Raw genomic sequence first — 19598 nt, 5'->3', positions numbered from 1 at the left:
AAGATGAATGTGGAGAGATATAATTCTGTATTTAATTTGTATTTATTTTGATTTAACCTTTATCTATTCGGTGAAGACCAGTTATTCTAATAAAAAAAATTACATTATCTATCTGTCCAACTTTGTCCCACCAAAATCTTACTGTTGTCCTGCTTTTAAACTTTTTGCATCTGGTCACCCTAACTCAAAGTGATTTTGAAACTTCAGAGTGTTACCTTTCAAAAGAGACCATGTGCTATAAGTATAAAGTATAATAAATCCCAATGACTTTTGGTATGCAATCGTCAGGCATTTTATGCTAAATGTAGGGTAAGCTTAAGGGGTTAAAGCACTACTTGGAGCAGCTCCCGCCAAGGGCCACAATTAACACCAGAGGGTTCAGAGAGGAGGGTTCAACCAGGCCCACCTTTGAGCTGCACTGCTGGGCTGCTAACCCTGCTTGATAAGAGATGAGATCCAGACCTTCACACACACCCTGTTACAGCCACTGCATTTTGAGCTACTGCATGTTGAGCTACTGCATGTTGAGCTACTACATGTTAAGCCACTGCATGTTCAGCTACTGCCAGTAGCCGGTCCATAGAGGGCGCTAGGCCGCCGCCCCCCCTGCAGGAAAGAAGAAGACAAGAAGAATAGAAACGTGGTTAGATTTAGATCGTTCTCTGTTCTGGGCGCATGGCATTAACGCCGGACTGACTGGGCGTCACTGTGCAACGCAGCCAATATAAATGGACCTACGCGAAGTTAGGCAACTAAATTGAGCCAATCAGCCTTGTCAGATGTGATGTCCCTGGGCGCATTTTCCTAGCGCCACAAGCAAGCAGAGTCACTGGTGTGTTCCAGACAGAATGGAGAATTAGCTAGCTTGCTAGCTACCATGGATGATGGAGCAGAACATTCCAACCTCGATTTCAGTTGAATGAATGAATGAATGAATGAATGAATGAAAACTTTATTTAACAGATTGCAGAATGGGTACAATACAGTACGGCTCAATACATACAATTGTTAAGGGGATGCAGACCTGAGAAAGACGTTTGTCTTGTTTCCATCAGGGTCCCCCATTTTCAATTCATATAGACATATATGACATACATGACATACAGATAGTCAGTACTGCTACATCTATACATTTATGACATACCAGATTTGCAAATACAGTACTGTTTGTGATACAGAAGGAGTCAAGAAAAGGGAGTATATACATTTGACGTAGAAACTGTACATTGGAGGTTGGGTGGGGGGGGTTGGGTACATTGGGATATTGACAACCATACTGGGTAATTTACATTGGAGGTGGTTGGGGGGGGGGGGGGGGGGGGGGGGGGGCATACTGTATAAACAAGTAACACTGTACATTGAGGGGGGGGGGGAGGAGACACTGTACAAACAAACACAATTGTACATTGAACTATTGACAAAACCATACTAGGTAAATGACTGTACATTGGAGGGGGTTGGAATGATTGGGTTAGGATATTTACAGGGGCCAGTGTTGAATTGCAGTCTCCCGTAGGTGTCCCTTGAGAGAGGTTTTGAAAGTGGGTAGTGATCCACATTCCTTTACAGCTTTGGGTAGGGCGTTCCACATTGATGTGGCATAATTGCGAAACGTGTTTAGTCCCTTATTTGAGCCGAATCTGGGTTTGACATGATTTGTGGAGCTCCCTCTGGTGTTGTGATCGTGGTATTCACTGACCTTTGGGAAGTATTTTGACATGTACATGGGTACCTTGGTCGTGTAGTGTATCTTGTAGACCAGGCCCATTGCAAGTTGTTGTACTCTGTCGTCTACTCTAAGCCATCCTAGGTTGTCGAAGTGGGCAGGGGTGAGGTGGGTTCTAGGAGTAAGGTCAAGCAGTAGTCTGACCAGTTTGTTTTGAGATGTTTGTAATTTTGTTTTTAGCGCCTTTGAGGTGCTTTGGTACCATGAGGTGCAAGCATAGTCGTAGTACCCCTGAATGAGTGCTCCTGCCAGAGTCTTCAGGGTGTTCTTGTTTACCAGAGAGGAGATCCGGTACAAGAATCGAGTTCGTTGGTTGACTTTTTTTATTACATTGGATGCCATTTTGTCACAGGAGAGATTAGCCTCTAGGATGGACCCCAGGTAGGTAATTTCATCTTTCCTTGTGACAATATTGTCACCCACTGTAACTGAGAAGCCGTCGGTCTTGCTGAGTTTGTTATTTGAACCGAAGAGAATGGACTCTGTTTTGCCCATGTGTAATGATAGTTTGTTATCAGCGAGCCATATGCAGATTCTGCCTAGTTCCGAGCTGAGTTAAATCCCTCAAAACAATACCTTTTGAAAGACGAACACTGCAAGAAAAACCTTATAAGAGTTTGGACCTTATAAGCCTGATATCTCATTTCAGAAACAATCAACACACAGAGGAAGATAATATATTTGGTCGTTTTAGCTGGTTCGGTAAGAAGTGTTGGCTAACAAGAAGCTATATGGCTAGCTCAACGCAGTCATGTAAATGCCGTATTTTGATTTCCATGCCTGCTTTTTAAAACGACGGGGACAGATACAACATGCCCATGGACTGTTACTGGAGTAAAGGATATGAGAAACACTTTTTTTTTAATTTTTTTTTACGTGGAATAAGGCTTGTGGACAGCTGAATGTCAACTCTTCTAATAGTAAGTCATATGTTTAATTTACGCAAGCCAGCCTTGGCTCTTTTAACCTCTTCCGCCTGTGCAGTCCATCAGCGGACCGCAAATGACATAATGGTCATACATCAATATTTCCAGAAAAAAAACAGCGATTTTAATTTCAAACGTATTCAAGAATAAACATCATGAACATGTCACAACAGCATTTAGAATGTATATTATCATCAATACGTTAGTTTAGGAATAGGTTAAAGTGTTATATAGATATATTTTTCTCTGTGGAATGTCTGTATATTCCGTGAGAGGTGACCATTTTGTAAAACCGGGGGAATGGGAATTGTAGTTTTTCTGCAGCCATTTTGTAGCAGACTTCCACAGGTCTGGTTCTGCGTTGACATTTTTCAAAACTACACTTCCTGAAAGATTCTATTGGGTTCAAGGTTCATAGTACTTTATGAATTATTTCAATAACTGCTATTATTGGGGATAATTCTACCACAAAAGGAAACGTTTATGACAAATATTGAAACATAGTTAGTTTCTCTTCCCTATTGTTAGCATGTAGCAACAATTAGATCTGAAATTAGTTTCAAAACGGTTGCACCCTAATCAAAATAAAAAAGCTACTGTACAGTAGATTTCATTATCTGTTCTTATGCACGCCTGGTGATACTAAATCGAAATTGAACTCGGGCATTTGAAAGATAATATATGTATATAAATTTGCGAATTGGCTATAATAAGGTCATTTATAAGCCTGCTATTCTATATTCTATAATAATATTTCAAATTGCATTGGTCCGGATGGGAGAATTCAGTACTGTATCTACAAAACATTCTGTTTAATCATCTTCCCTGTATTCATTTCCTTAGATCTTTTGTACACGTGATCTCAAGAGGGGACTGAACGAGCTCAGTGGCAGTTTTTCATGTCTGGTCATTTTTAGCATGGTGTTATTCACTGTCAATGATGCTAAGACAAATCATAATTCATATTCTCCTTTGTTTCATCACAATTTAAGCAAGTCTAGTAATAGCCACAATATTTCTGACACTGGGAATACATTCACTGGGGTCCATAGATGTCCCTAGATACCAAGAACATGCAAATGGACCTTATAGAAGTGGAGCAATATTCCATTTACTTAGGTATGTATTTTAGGCGGATTTTCAGAGGTTATGGCTATGTGTGTGAGAGAGAGAGAGAGTGAGAGATGGAGAGAGAGAGGGGGGGAGGGAGAGAGAGGGGGAGAGAGACAGAGAGAGAGATAGAGAGAGAGAGAGCGAGAGAGAGCGAGAGAGAGAGAGAGAGAGAGAGAGAGAGAGAGAGAGAGAGAGAGAGAGAGAGAGAGAGAGAGAGAGAGAGAAAGATGGAGAGAGTTTGGAAACCTGGCTGCATTGACTGTGATCATATATTGATTGATGGCAATCGTGATAGTTGTACTGTACCTACTTAAATATTCGTACGCTTGTGGTTTCGCCGAAGCTCTGACGCACACAGTGCGCTCCTACCTCTCTCTCTCTCTCGAACGCAGTGAGCGCTCCGTAGTATGATCATGATCTTTATGATCGACTAGAATAAAAGAAAAATAGGTTTACTACTTATACTGCAGTAGTTGTTCCTTTGTTCATTAATGTTACCTAAATGAATTGTATAGCACCAACTCACTACTATTGCACAACTGATTTGACAAAAAAAATCTAAGAAATGCCCCCCGTTCACCTACCACGCCCCCTCCTACTATACGTATCACCAGCCGCCACTGGCTACTGCATGTTGAGCTACTACATGTTCAGCTACTGCATGTTCAGCTACTGCATGTTGAGCTACTACATGTTCAGCTACTGCATGTTCAGCTACTACATGTTGAGCTACTGCATGTTGAGCTACTACATGTTGAGATACTACATGTTCAGCTACTGCATGTTGAGCTACTATATAATAATAATAATAATAACTTTATTTGTATAGCACTTTTCATACAGAGGTTGCAGTTCAAAGTGCTTCACAACAGTAAAAAATACAGGCATAAGCGGCATAAAAAGATAGACAGGTAGAATCACAGTGTTTCACATTAGGATCTAGCATCCCAATAGGCTCTCCGCTTATATATGTTCAGCTACTACATTTTCAGCTACTGCATGTTGAGATACTACATGTTGAGCTACTACATGTTCAGCTACTGCATGTTGAGCTACTACTGAATATCTGTCTCCTTAATTCAACACACCCCTCTTTTCCACTGAACTGAAGGACAGATTGATGAAAGCGTTTGATTTTGTGACAGGAAGCGATCCATCATCACTCTCGGAGGCTAATGCCGGTGTACAGGATCCCCGTGGAGTGCAGCTTTCTAAAAGATCCCAAACACTGGTTGACAGAATGTGTCCCATGTGCATTACCTCTGGGTCCGTGCTCCAATCGATGCAGCACTCTCTGCCACTCTCCATGTCATCATCGTCATCAGCGGCGAGACATATTATCGATGATAACCACATCACCTCCGGACGCAGCGGAGTGTTTCCACGCCTCCCCGCGGGCGAGCGAGCCCTCAATCAATGATCTCCCTCTCTCTCCCTCCCTCTCTCACCCTCTCTCTCTCCCTCTCTCTCTCCCTCGCTCTCTCCCTATCTCTCCCTCTATCCCTCCCTCTCTCTGTCTCCCTCCCTCTCTTTCTCTCTCTCTCTCTCTCTCTCTCTCTCTCTCTCTCTCTCTCTCTCTCTTTATCTCCCCTCTCTCTCCCTCTCTCTCTCTCTCTCTCTCTCTCTCTCGCACCCTCTATCCATCCCTCTCTCTCCCTCTCTCTCTCTCTCCCTTCCTCTCTCTCACTCTCTCTCTCTTTATCTCCCCTCTCTATCTCTCTCTTTCTCTCTCTCTCACTGTCTCTCTCTCTCCCTCTCTCTCTCCATCTCTCTATCTCTCTCTACGCTCTCTTTCTATCTCTCTCTCTCTATATCTCTCTCTCCCTCTCTCTATATCTCTCTACTCTCTCTATCTCTCCCTCTTTCTCTCTCTATCTCTCTTTCTCTCTCTCTCTAGCTACTCTCTCTCTATCTATCTATCTCTCTCTATCCATCTTTCTCTATCCCTCTCTCTCTCTCTCCTCTCTCTCTCTCTCTCTCTCTCTCTCTCCATATCTCTCTATCTATCTCTCTCTTTCTATCTCTCTCTATCCATCTCTCTCGCTCTCTGGTCTAAAAGGAGCTTTGTTCCCCCCAAAGGAGACGTCACATTCATGGAAATGCGTCTATTTCCAACACAGAGGCGATGATCGCTGGGATAGAAGGGGGAGGGGGGGTCAGAGAGGAGATATACATGAAGTCGGGGGGTTAGGGCAGGTCAATGCCCACTCAACTAGCGGAATGTACATGTGTGAAGGAGAGGAGTGACAGATTGAAGAGGATGAGTGATAGTGTGAATATCGGAGTGTGTGTGCATGTGAGTGTGAGTGACTGTGAGTGTGTGTGCGTGTGAGTGTGTGTGCGTGTGAGTGTGTGTGCGTGTGAGTGTGTACGCGCGCGTGTGTGTGTGTGTGTGTGGTGTGTGTGTGTGTGTGTATGCATGTGAGTGTGTGTGCGTGTGAGTCTGTGTGCATGTGAGTGTGTGTGTGTGCACATGCCTTTGTGCTTCTATTCATATGTATGCGTACGGTGTCTTTATATAGAAATACAGTAGGATGTCTTTTGACAAGAGCTGCATTTTCCCCAGATGAATTTAGTCAGAAACGGTCATGCTTGTTAGTGTGTAGGTGATGAGTGTGTGCATGCGATGTGTGTGTGTGTGTGTGCGTGTGTGCGTGCTTGTGTGTTCCAGTTCCCAACGAAAGGTTACATAGTAATACTGGCATTTAATCAGGGAGACAGTGAGGAGCAGTGACCTGGACACAGAAGAGGAGCCAGCAGGTGTTAAAGTTGAATAATCCCCTCCGTTAGTTGATGCTCACAGATTGAAAACGTAGTCCGGGACGCGTCTATTCTTATCCTAACGGATTTATGCTTCCGCATTCGCGTTTTGCAAATCTGATTGGCCACTGCCGTTTCTGGTGCGATCTGATTGGCCACTGACGTTTCTGGTCATGTGACATGTGCGCCCAATCGCGTGATGCGCCCATTTCCGCCTCGACCAGCAGCAAACTACCTAACGCCTAGTTTATCACTGGTTAAGCTTAGGCAACTCTTTCGAAGTTGGTTAAGGTTAGAGTTTGGAATCAGGGCTGGCGTTCTATCGCCCTGCTCTAAGACAAACTCTAACCTTAACCAACTTCGAAAGAGTGCCTAAGCTTAACCGGCGAAAGAACTTGCCATCATACGATTGGCGCGACCAGAAACGTCAGTGGCCAATCAGAGCGCAAAACGCGAACGCGGAAGCATAAATCCGTTAGGATAAGAATTAGGGCTGTCTTAAATACTTTGAAGCTTCGTTCGATGGCACAAGCTTCGAACATTAAAAAAAAAACGAAGTTTAAAAAATAAATAAAATAAAAATTCAAAAAAACTTTTTTTCAAAATCTTTATTTTATTTTTACTTCGGTGTGTGTGTGTGTGTGTGTGCATGGGGCCATTGGGTGGGGCCGGGGGACAAATACACTGGAGGAAAGTAACCCAGCTCAGCACTGCCCAAATTATATCATCACTATTGCCTGTTTGAAGGATATCATCCTCAAACACATATACACCACCTACACGCCTATTCTCAGTCCTTGCCCCACAATGGTGGAATGAACTACCCACCCCAGTTAGGACAGCCGAATCCCATCCAATCTTTCGCCGTCGACTAAAGACGCACTTCTTCAACCATTATCTGAAAAAAAAAAAAAAAAAAAAAAAAAAAAAATCTAACCCTAACTAACCTTACTGTCATGCACTTGTCCTAATAAACTAACCTACACTGTAACACGCAACACTTTGATGAATATTGTTACTCAGCTGATAGAGTTGTATCCTTCCTGATGACCTGTCGTACAGAACTTGTAAGTCGCTTTGGATAAAAGCGTCAGCTAAATGACTAAATGTAAATGTGAATGTAAATGCCTTGTAGAATTCCACACATAAGAAAGAAAGATACTGGGATGAATAAACAAAATAGGAAATAAAATGTAGAAATGTATGCAATACATAAATAAATATGAATCTCCATATATGAAATAGAACATTTAGATAAGGTGCTACTGAGATGTTTTGGTGAGTTCTTTGTTTTTTTGTGGAAGTAGCCCTTCTTAAAAATGCATGAACATTCACTGATAATTGGTCTGTAGTGGAGTCTACAAGGTCTACATTGCCGGACCATGTAGAATCCGGACCTTGTAGACTGACATAATTCTGTGCATAGTTTAGTCTACACAGGCCATATTTCAAATAATCAAAATCTTACTTCATTCATCTTAAACATTCTTGATTTGGGGGATTGGTAGTTCCCATGAAATCTGAAGTTGTTCAAACGACAACAGCGATCCACCTTGAATTAAATCACACTGTGTTGGCTGCGTCACAGTCACGAAAGGGGCTACTTAATTTATTAATCCAATCCACTTTATTTATAGAGCACATTTAAAAACAACAAAGTTTACCAAAGTGCTGTACAAGTCCCACAACATAAGATGTAACTGAGGGGTACAATTCCCTGACTGTATTGAGAGTATGGTATCATTAAACCACTACTTAGCTATGTACTTTAATTACTGGCCATACAGTACACGGTATATCTGGTGAACACCCACACAAGAATACGGCTTGACAAAGAAAGTTCTAGTTAGAGGTATTTATTATTAGAGCAGCAACGGTAGGTTACAGATTGAGAATTATGATTGCGCTTGTAAGGCGAAGAACACTCAAGTAAGTCAAGAGCGTAAGTCCATGAGCATAGTAAGATGGGTATAACTGACGCCACCTGTAGCATAAGAATTACATAAGGCACACTCGTAGTCAGCTGGAGACACTAAGGGGTTCCCTCCGGTTGTAAGCCAGCAGGGTAGAGGAATGTTCGGGAGCAAAGTCTGGATCAACGCGGAATAACGAGGCTCCAGATACAGGAGCCAGTGCAGTAATCCCTTGGTCCGTAGACAAAGCAACAGCTATACTCCAGTATGCACGACAGTATGGATGAAAGCTAGCCAGCCTCTGTGGTCCTAGAGGCGGGCTCGATGGTGCTCCTCACAGGGTAGGTCCCACACAGCAGTGGGGTAGACGGTTCTCTGCTCCAGCAGCCACAGTACCAAAGCAATATAATCCAGCCGGAAAAGGCTCTGCATTCGCCGGTGTAGGTTCTCCGGTGTACATATCCAACGGTTCTCGTCTAGGACTCCTCGGGTGGTGGCGCGAGTTTAGGCCGCCCAGCCTGGATAAGTGCACTAGCTAGAGTACGACGAACCGGTGGTAATGATGGTCACGGAGAACGGTAGCCGCACGATACACTATAAATAATAAACTATTACTTCACAATAGAATAAGTCGAACTCGACGATACAGCGTTAAACTCTGACACTTTAGCTATCTATTCGCACACGGTTCTCAAGGCTCTATTCAGGGGCAAAGAGGCCCACTTCACGGCACGTTGTATTGTGGTGAAGGCTTCAACGTTTAGGTACTCAACTACTGCTGTATCCACCTGCGACGTATTTATACGTAAGGTGAATAATCTAGTGCCAACCTCAGTTCTGTCTCGTATTACTGCGCAAACCTGGACATGTTGAGACATGCCTTGGCGGTGGCTTTGAACTTGCCATTGGGGGTATGGCCGTTGGCGCCTAGGGGTCGCTGTCCAATAGGAGAACGAATATTATGGTCTGGCCTGTACCTAGGTAAAGGGATATTCCGTGTATATATACAAAGAATATACAAGGGATATCAGACGATATACAAATATTATACAAGGTATCTCAAGTAATAAATATATATATTCGGTTTAATCTGACCCTTTGTAACATAAGATAAAAAAAAAAAAAATTATATATATATAAAAAAAAAATATTAATTAATTTTATTTTTTTAATTCGAAGCTTCGAATTAAAATCGAAGCTCGGCCCCGAAGCTTTGATTGCCAAAAAAAATTTGAAGGTAAGCCCTAATAAGAATAGACGCGTCCGGGACGGCGACAGGAGTCTTTGGAATTCTCATATGTTGACTTCACATCTTCTAATCTAAAGGACATAATATGTGAATGAACGAATGAATGAAAACTTTATTTAACAGATTGCAGAATGGGTACAATACAGTACGGCTCAATACATACAATTGTTAAGGGGATGCAGACCTGAGAAAGACGTTTGTCTTGTTTCCATCAGGGTCCCCCATTTTCAATTCATATAGAATAGACCAGGCACAGACTCTGGGTCCTTTAGATGGAACTGAATAATTGTATTTATTTTTACATGATATGAAAGTACAGGTACATACCTTCAAAATAAGCCATCACCTGTACAAATCGGGCGGATACTTTTCAATCTATGTCTTATGAAACATGCTGATAACACAACACTTATTCAGAGCTACAGGCCTCAAGAGAAAATGGAGCCATTTCTCTTACGATGTATAATGACTACTCTAGAAATCAATGTAACACCCTCCTCCTCCCCACTTCACACCTTCCAGTCTGAGGCCTTTGTTATTATGATGACTAGTTGTGACCCCGCCTCTATCCCCAGGCCACCAGGATACTCAATGACTATATCAATCAATCAATCAGATTTATTTATATAGCACATTTAACATGACACATATCAACCAAAGTGCTGTACAGAGGGTAGATACACATAGATACATATTGACAACAATCACACTCCGTTTTATGGGAGGGCACACAGGCAAACACACAGGAAAACAGGGCATGAGTCAGTGAACGGGAAAGGCTAGTAGGTAGAAGTGGGTTTTGAGCCTAGATTTGAAGGCATCTATCTATGTAACATCAACCCATCCATCTACACTCATTGCTAGGGATGGGTACTGAATCCGGTACTTTTAATGGTATTGAACGAATCACGTCGGTACTACAGAGTACCGATTCACGTGAGATCCACCGGTGCCACATTTCGGTAATGCACAAAAATATATATAATTCTTTTGCGGTTTTTTTTGCAATGTCAACTTTTACTTTACCGCAAAACGAAACCTATGAAGTGTGCCGCACGTTCGCGTCAACGTTCACACAGACAATACACGCTTATCTAGGATTTTACTTGATTCAACAACAAAGCAGTCGGGGCAATGGCAAGCCGAAACCGGTCGCAAGTGTGGTTACACTTTAGAAAGCTAGATGCACAGACTCCGTTATGCGCCTTCAGTCTGACTCACGGAGCGCTCACTGGACTTAATCTATGCGCACTGCCAGCCAGGCTACGGAGAGATTCAAATACAATTGAACAGAATCGGTTCCAAAGATATTAATGTTTCACACCGCCAACAAAGTAGCCTACTGGGTCCGTTGATTTGGAATGAAAATTTGCTGTCTCCCTCCGTCTCCACACTTGAGACCCAAGTATTTAACCACACCCCTCTGACCCAAATGGAGTTCTTTATACTGCGTCTGAATAAATACAGTCGGACAATCTAACAATAATTAACACATTTACAAGTCATATTAAGTTTTGCCAATAAGGAAACAGATAGAGAACATTTCAAAGCACACAAAAATGACAATATCTCTATTTTCACATATTTCTTAATCACACAACCTTTTCGGCTTTTCTGAAGAATTTTCTCTGCCGGCACAATCCGACCTATACCGTGCTATATGGTAGTCTATCCTTATTGTGCAGAGGCTGAACACACAACATGGCTTCACTGAACTAACCAAGTACCAGATATGCTGACCTGGACAGCAAGTAGACCTATTAAAAAATGCAGTACAATACCATGCGTTAGTTCACCATGATCATCTGATTCGGTGCGGGAGAACCGATTTAGGACCAAACACTGGACAAACGTTTGTGATGTTTTTCCATGTTAAACATTGTTTTTTTCTTTCTTTTTTTATTACATTTTTTATTTTTATTTTTTATTCCCAGTCCCCTTCCTGGTCGCTGCACACTTACCCCCCACAGTCAGATCATCTGGGAGAGTGGAGGCTATCACGTGCTTCCTCCGACACACGTCCAGCCAATCAACCGCTTCTTTTCACCTGGCAGCGCGGATCCTCCCTGAGAGGGCGTAGCGTGTGGAAGGATCACACTATCCCACTCAGGTCCTATCCGCGCTTAGCAGGCGCCCCGACCGAACTGTAGGAGTCGCTGTTTACAACGACCCGGACCCACCCCGCCAGCTTCTCCCACCCTCTAATACAGCCAATTGTATTAGTGTGAACGGCCAGCCAAGCTGGTGACAACCCCGGAGCTGTGAGCTGGATTCGAACAGGCGAATCCAGCTCACAGCTCCGGGGTTGGTGACGAACGCAATCTCCGCTACGCCACCTAACCGCCCCGATGTTAAACATTGTAATAATCTGGCAGCGTGGTCACTCCTGCCTTCTGGATTAACAAACGAGACAACATCAATGGCCAGGGAGAAAAATGGGAAAAGGGGACCCACAACTTTTCTTGACTGTACAGTCGAACAATAAATTCAGTTATATTTTGCTTAAGCTTGCAAAATAGAACAGAATTTATTCCGTAAAAGACGTTGCAATACATCATACAGTAGGTTATGTGTCAATTAACGAGAGACAAGCGATCAACGCGTAGAGTTGGACGTCAGGGCATCTGAGACGCTGCAGATCAAACAGCTCCTCTGGTTAGGTTCCCATACACTACTACACCTTTAAAGCTCCCTGCCTGGTTCTAAAGGAGACAGACACATACACTACTACACCTTTAACCTCTTAAGCCTGAGCGGTACGGTACCGGTACAAGATTGATATCACGCCATAAATCTCTACAGAATGTATGAATTAATGTTGCGTTTCTTTTCTTCTCACAAACCTGAACATTATTGCCATAAAATAGAACAGTTAGTAACTTTTTTGTCAACGTCTAGCAAAAAATTTCGTTGCAATCTGATGAAAAATGGCGGAGCAATTTACATTTACAATTTACAAAAAAGTAACTTACAGTAGATTTCATTCACGGTTTTTGCTGCCCTATCAGGGGCGCCTGGTGGTACTAAATCCAGATTGAACTCTGCCATTGGAAAGGGGAGATTTGGCCCGATCCATAGATGTGTGACTTAGCCATAATACGGTCATTTATAGGCCTGATATTCTATAATCATACTTCAAATTGCATGTGTCCGGTTAGCAGAATTCAGTACTGTATCTACAAAACCTCCTGTTAATCATCTGCCCTTTATACATTTGCTTAGATTTTTTGTACACGTGATCTCAAGAAGGTGCTGAATGAGCTCAGTGGCAGTTTTTCATGAGAGAGAGAGAGAGAGAGAGAGAGAGAGAGAGATAGAGATGAAGAGAGAGAGGGGGGAGAGGGAGAGCGAGGGGGAGAGAGACAGAGACAGAGAGAGATAGAGAGAGATTGAGAGATGGAGGGGGAGAGGGGGCAGAGGGGGGGGAGGGAGAAAGAGACAGAGAGAGATAGATAGAGAGAGATGGAGAGAGAGAGGGGGGGAGAGAGAGAGAGATGGAGAGAGAGGGGGGAGGGAGAGAGAGGGGGGGAGAGAGATAGAGAGAGAGAGAAGGAGATAGAGATGGAGAGAGAGAGGGGGGAGAGGTAGAGAGACAGAGAGAGACAGAGAGAGAGAGAGAGAGAGAGAGAGAGAGAGAGAGAGGGGGGGAGGGAGGGGGGGGGGAGGGAGCGAGAGGGAGAGAGAGAGAGAGAGAGAGAGAGAGAGAAAATGAAGCTGGTATTGTGCTGTTTATCTCATGTTGTTTGTGCAGAAGCTGAAGTGTAAAATTACCAGTCTTCCAGGCTTCCAGGGCTTAAGAGCTGAGCTTATAACAAGTAAACAGAGTTCCTGACGCATGATAATCTCCGATAGTGAAACAAGGGCGTTGGACAGACCGTTGCAATGGCATTAGTTACTAGGCAACTACGCCAACGTGCTGGTTGAACATCCGCTCGGTCTGAAACATTTTAATGTTGAAAACAGTTGACACTCAGCTATGTGTGTTGCTAAACTTGTATCCTGAATGGTCAGTGTATGGACCATATTCATATCATCTGTTGCTGTCATGTCAAGCTCAGGTTGGGATGTGGGAACAGGGTGGAAAGAAATCCCACCCTGAGCCACCGTATGAATATTGGCTTCTGCTTAACTTTGTTAATGATCTATTATCATGCGCTCTTCCTACTATGCTAATATGTCTCTACTACTATGCACTCAACACTGCAGCACTCAAGCTTCAACACTGTTTGATGAACATTGTTACTCAGCTGAAAGAGTTGTACCTTCCTGCTGACTTGTTGTACAGAACTTGTAAGTCGCTTTGGATAAAAGCGTTCAGCTAAATGACTAAATGTAAATGTAAAACAATTATTCTCTCCAGCTAACAATCTAACTCTCCAGCTATAAATCGGGTGCAACTCATCCTGTCTTTTCAAAAATGTTCCATCTATACACATTCAAAGGGCTAGATCCACAAAGAATGGATTGCACGGTGCTAGTTGCACCCTTACTTACAATTCATTATGAATTGAAAATGGGGGACCCTGATGTAAACAAGACGAAAGTCTTTCTCTGGTCTGCATCCCCTTAACAATTGTGTGTATTGAGCCATACTGTATTGTACCCATTCTGCAACCTGTTAATACAATTTTCATTCACTCAATCAATCTGCGCAGTGATTGATTGAATGAAAATTTTATTAACAGATTGCAGACAGATTGCATTCTCCCTCACCCCATCAATTACAGTGCCCCCTTGTGGCCAAACTCAGTATCTGCTCATTAGTTGTTCCTTATAATTATAATTAAAAATACTCCACTACTTCTTGTTTCTTTATGTGCCTCTTAGTCAGTGCCAACCTCCATAATGAATAATTATTTCAGAGCTAAAAACGTATTGCATTCAATGATTAACTGACTGCTTGGGTGACTGATGGTTGATTGACTGGTGTATGTGATGAACTGAGCCCTTTATTGATAGCTGCTTTGTGTTACTGAGTGATTGGTTAGAAAAATACCTGAATCATAGGTTAACCGATAATGACTTGCTCTTGAGTGACCTCCTCCATCCTCCTCATGACCCCCCCCCCTATCTCTCTCTCTCTCTCTCTCTCTCTCTCTCTCTCTCTCTCTCTCTCTCTCTCTCTCTCAACTGAAACCGCCAGACATCTTTATGAAAACAACTTTATCATTCACCTATACACAACTGTTTTACAGTTTTCGTTTTATTAGAAGGGATCTGTCAACTAAAGCTGCTCAACTTTATATGCACGCTATGATTCTTTCCCACTTGTCGTACTGTATCACATCATGGTCACAAACCTCACAAACCATACTAAAACCCACAACTATAATGTACAAACAGGCTATAATAATCATGGACCGTAAAGTACACCAATGCGATAGCATCACTGCAGTGTTTCGAGTAAGCACAATCTTTTTACGTTTGAATTTTTTTGAATTTTCTGTAATATTATTAGACTTGTTTTTAAATGTTTGCACAATCATGTCTCATCATTATTTTCTGGACTGGTGGTTAGACGTTGGAGCTCTAGCAGAGCAAACACACAAGCTTCCAATAATGGTGACTGTACTGTTCCCATGTGCAAGAGTTTGTTTGGACAGTCTGCCTTCTCTGTTAAAGGGGCAAACTTATGGAACTCTCTGCCTAGTGGCTTAAAACTGGAGTCCAATGCCAGCGTCTTCATTTTATTCTATCTTTTAGAAACGCCTCAATGGACTAGTGTTGAAAACTAGCACTTGTGCTATAAACACACAAAATAACACATCTGGTCTGTCCACTGTGACTGGTTCAATGTAGCTATGGTGTCCATTTTAAATAAAAGTTTTCATTCATTCACACACAAAGAAAGAGAAAGAAAGAAAGAAAGTAAAAGAAAGAAAAAAGACACAGGTCCACTACCAGCTCTTCTCTCATTGATGACTTGAGCCAGATGGTGTCCTGATCTGAGGTCAGTTGCTGTGTGTCTTTGTAGTCGCATAAGACTATCCCTGCTGAGAACATCCCAAGATTCTCTCTCTCTCTCTCTCTCTCTCTCTCTCTCTCTCTCTCTCTCTCTCTCTCTCTCTCTCTCTCTCTCTCTCTGTCTCTCTCTCCATCTCCCATCAGGTGACTAACTGGTGACTTAGCCTCCAATACAGTATATTAGCCTTTTATTATTATATATAGGCAGCATGCAGCACACACACACACACACACACACACACACACACACACACACACACACACACACACACACACACACACACACACACACACACACACACACACACACACACACACACACACACACACATTGTTGTACACAGGGGATGAAGAGAGTAGTGTGGATCTTTGAGGCCTTGTGTCAGTGTGAATAACTCAGCAGTATGTTGTTCCATGGAGTCCCCAGCCAACACAACACTGCTCCACCTGAGCCTCCTCCTCCTAACACTGGTACCACAACACTGCTCCACCTGAGCCTCCTCCCCCTAACACTGGTACCACAGGCTGGGACATGTTGTCTCACCTGAGCCCCCCTCCTCCAGGCTGGACGTCCACGCTGACTGTGTCTCACAAGAGACCATCCTCGAGTAAAGACATTCTTAGTCACAGAGCTCTGTCGAACAAATCCGTTTCACTTTGTTTGATTTTGACAAATGTAAAAACAATGCAAAGTGGAAATAATGAAGCATCTATTGTGGAGGACACTTACTGACTTTCCACTGCGCTCCTTGAATAAATCGATTAGTTGATTTAGTCGACAAATCTAATTTTGTTTGTGGAAACTGTGGCTCAGGTGGTAGAACAGTAATCTTTTTTCTCCTGCTAATTAGTCCAAACAATTGTCAGAGGCCAGGCTTGTGTTTTATAGACTCCTGCCTGAAGCTCAGTTTGCACTGAGGAGCTAAGACAGACTACATTTGTGAACTAGCTGTGTAAAAAGAAGTGAGTAGCATTTTTTTTTTATCCTCTTTTTCTCCGCCTGATTTTCGATGTTTTTCTCCCCATCCCAATTTAGTCGTTATGCCAATTCCCCCCCTCCCCTACCTGGTCGTTGTGCGCATGTTCCCCCTACTGGTCGGTACAAGGGAACCCTGAAGTCTACCGCATGCTTCCTCCGACACATGCGGAGACAGCCAGTGGCTCTCTTTTCACCTGGCAGCGAGGACTTTCATTGGTGAAGTGTAACGCGTGGGAGGTCACGCTGCCTTCACCACTTCCTGCCTTTCGCTGAGCAGGCGCCCAGACCTGACCTGTAGGCGTCGCTGTCCACAACGCCAGATTACCACCCACAACTTCCCTCCCGCTAACTCAGCCAAACGAGTTAGTATGGCAATCGGTCCAAGCCGCAGGCAATGCTGACTCCGGGAGTCGAGACAGCAGCCTCTTGTGTATCAATTTGGTTGCTGTTTTTCTCTGAACCAATCAACTGAATTCACCTCTGTCATAAGTGGGTGTGAATCTAGCATCTGGCTTTTCTCCTGCTAATTAGTCCAAACAATTGTCAGAGGCCAGCCTCCTACAGGTGTGGGACATTATTCATCAGGGATTTAAGTGTAGTTTATCCAAGCGCCAGCGAAGCGCAGGCGACCGACTAAGACTTGGAGTTTTCCTGTTGGAGTTCTCCGAGGAGGCAACCGAGTGCATTTGAGTATCTACTGCCTCTTACTTGCCCTCCTCCAGCAGGCCACTCTTTTGTATCTGCATTTTCTGATCTTGCCTTGTTAGCTTGTCAACTATACTATCCTAGTCCGCTAGCTTCCAGGCTTACCCGGCTAGCCCGATCTACTGGTTTTAGCTCTTTAGCTAACACTTCAATTGGCTTCATACACGTAGCCATTAGCAGTTGATCCATAGTAGGGATGCCCCGATCACGTTTTTTGCCACCGATACCGATCACCGATCGTCTATGAGCCATATCGGCTGATACACTGCCAATACCGAACGTTTTTGGTTTTATAAATATATACATTTTCTTTTTTAATATATATATTATATAATTATACTTGTAGTTGTATTATCTGCGAGACATCGCCACCACGCAACAAGTCAAAATGCTCACTATCTGCAAAAAGCTCCACTGTCTGTGTGTATACTCTGCTTTGGTCAAATTCAGCATTGCCATCTTCGCAGTGTTGTTATGAAGCATGATAGCTAATTAGCCAATGTTCAGCTGCAAAAACGAATAATGTCAATTATTGTTACAAAGGGTCAGATTAAACCGAATATATATATTTATTGCTTGAGATCCCTTGTATACTATTTGTATATCGTCTGATATCCCTTGTGTATTCTTTGTACATATACACGGAATATCCCTTTAACCTAGTACAGACCATAATATTTCGTTCTCCTATTGGAAGCGATCCCCTAGGCGCCAACGGCCATACCCCCAATGCCGAGTTCAAAGTCACCGCGAAGACATGTCTGTACATGCCCGGCTTTGCCCAAGAATACGAGACAGGAATAGGGCTGGTACTAGTTTGTTCGCCTAACGTATAAATACGGCGCAGGTGAATACAGCAGTTAGTTAACCTAGTTCGAGTTACCCAAGTGAAGCCTCACCCACGATACAACGTGCGGTGAAGTACGGCCTGTTTGGCCCCAAATAGAGCATTGAGACCGCGTGCAAATTGATAACTGAAGTATCAGAGTTTAACGCTGTACCGTCGAGTTCGACCTATTCTATTATTTCAGTAATAGTCTATTTATGTATAGTGTATCGTGCGGCTACCGTTCTACAGTGACCAGCATCACCAACGCTTCCTCGCACCAGCTAGTGTGCTTCTCCAGGCTGGGCAGCTTAACCTGGCGCCTTCATCCGAGGAGCCCTAGACGAGGACCGTGTGGATTATGTACACTGGATAACCTACCCGACGACTACATAGCCCTTTCCAGCTGGATTATTGCTTTGGACCAGGCTGTTGGAGCGGAGAAGAATCGTCTACACCCCACTACTGTGTGGGATTTACCCTGTGAGGAGCCACGTCGAGTCTGCCTCTCAGAAGCCTGAGGCAGGCTAGCTTTCTTCCATGTGGAGCTACATGCTACGGAGAACAGCTGTATTCGTCTGCGGATCAAGATCTTATTGCACCGTCTCCTGTACTTGGAGTCTCCTTATCATCGTTGACCCAGACTCTACTACCGACAAATCCTCTACCCTTGCTGGCTTACAACCGGGGGGACCCTACCAGTATCTCCCGCTATATTACTAGTGTACCATAGATATAATTCCTAAGATTCAGGTTGTATTATTATCTCCTGCGTAATATGAGAATGGACATTCGTTATTGATTTGCCTACGCACATTCCTTTGCCTTATAAGCGCATCCAAAGTAAAGTAAAGTAAAGTATATTATGTACTATCAGTGCTGCTAATAAATACTTAAACCCAGATTTGTGTGGAAACCGTGTCATTGTGGAGGTGTTCTCATCATATACCTGTGTACTGTATGGCCAGTAGTAATGTACATAAGACGGTAGTGGTTTAATGATACCATACTTATTAATACAGTCAGGGAATTGTACCCCTCAGTTACAATTATGTTATAAGACATTCATATCAGAAGCTACCAGTAGCTACTGCTAGCCGGCTAGATGACGTTAGACAATGCATCATGTATTAAAATAAAGTGAACTATTTAGTTTACTGGGTCATTTCGTTTAAACAGTGAGCTAACGTGAGCTAACGTTAGCTACCTAGTTCTCAGAATGAGTTCCAATGGTAACACCGAGGTCCGTGAGAGTGTAGAGGATATTAAAATCGAATTTTTTTAAAACTATCTAAAAACGTAATATTACGTTTTTGGCGCTCAATGGTTGGCGAGCAAACACGTAATATTACATGATTGGCGCTGAAAGTGTTAACGCAGATAAAACTGAGATGCTAATCGTTGGCCCCCCAAATCAGAGAGGCCTGTTTGAGGACA

General features: G+C 43.2%; 1 protein-coding gene across 1 annotated transcript in view; it reads right to left on the bottom strand.

Annotated features, from left to right (window-relative positions):
• Positions 1 to 16253, bottom strand: part of slc24a3 (solute carrier family 24 member 3) — a gene marked incomplete at both ends in the record, with an annotated part of 169868 nt that extends 153615 nt beyond the window's left edge. Inside the window, one exon of the mRNA XM_084321944.1 lies at positions 16196 to 16253. Coding sequence (XP_084178070.1) covers positions 16196 to 16253 — 58 coding nt within the window. The remainder of the gene's footprint in view (positions 1 to 16195) is intronic.
• Positions 16254 to 19598: the final 3345 nt, after the last annotated feature.

This window comes from Notolepis coatsorum (genome assembly GCF_963971535.1).
Source record: "Notolepis coatsorum genome assembly, chromosome: 9".
NCBI lineage: Eukaryota > Metazoa > Chordata > Actinopteri > Aulopiformes > Paralepididae > Notolepis > Notolepis coatsorum.
This window is presented reverse-complemented; position numbering and strand designations above follow the sequence as displayed.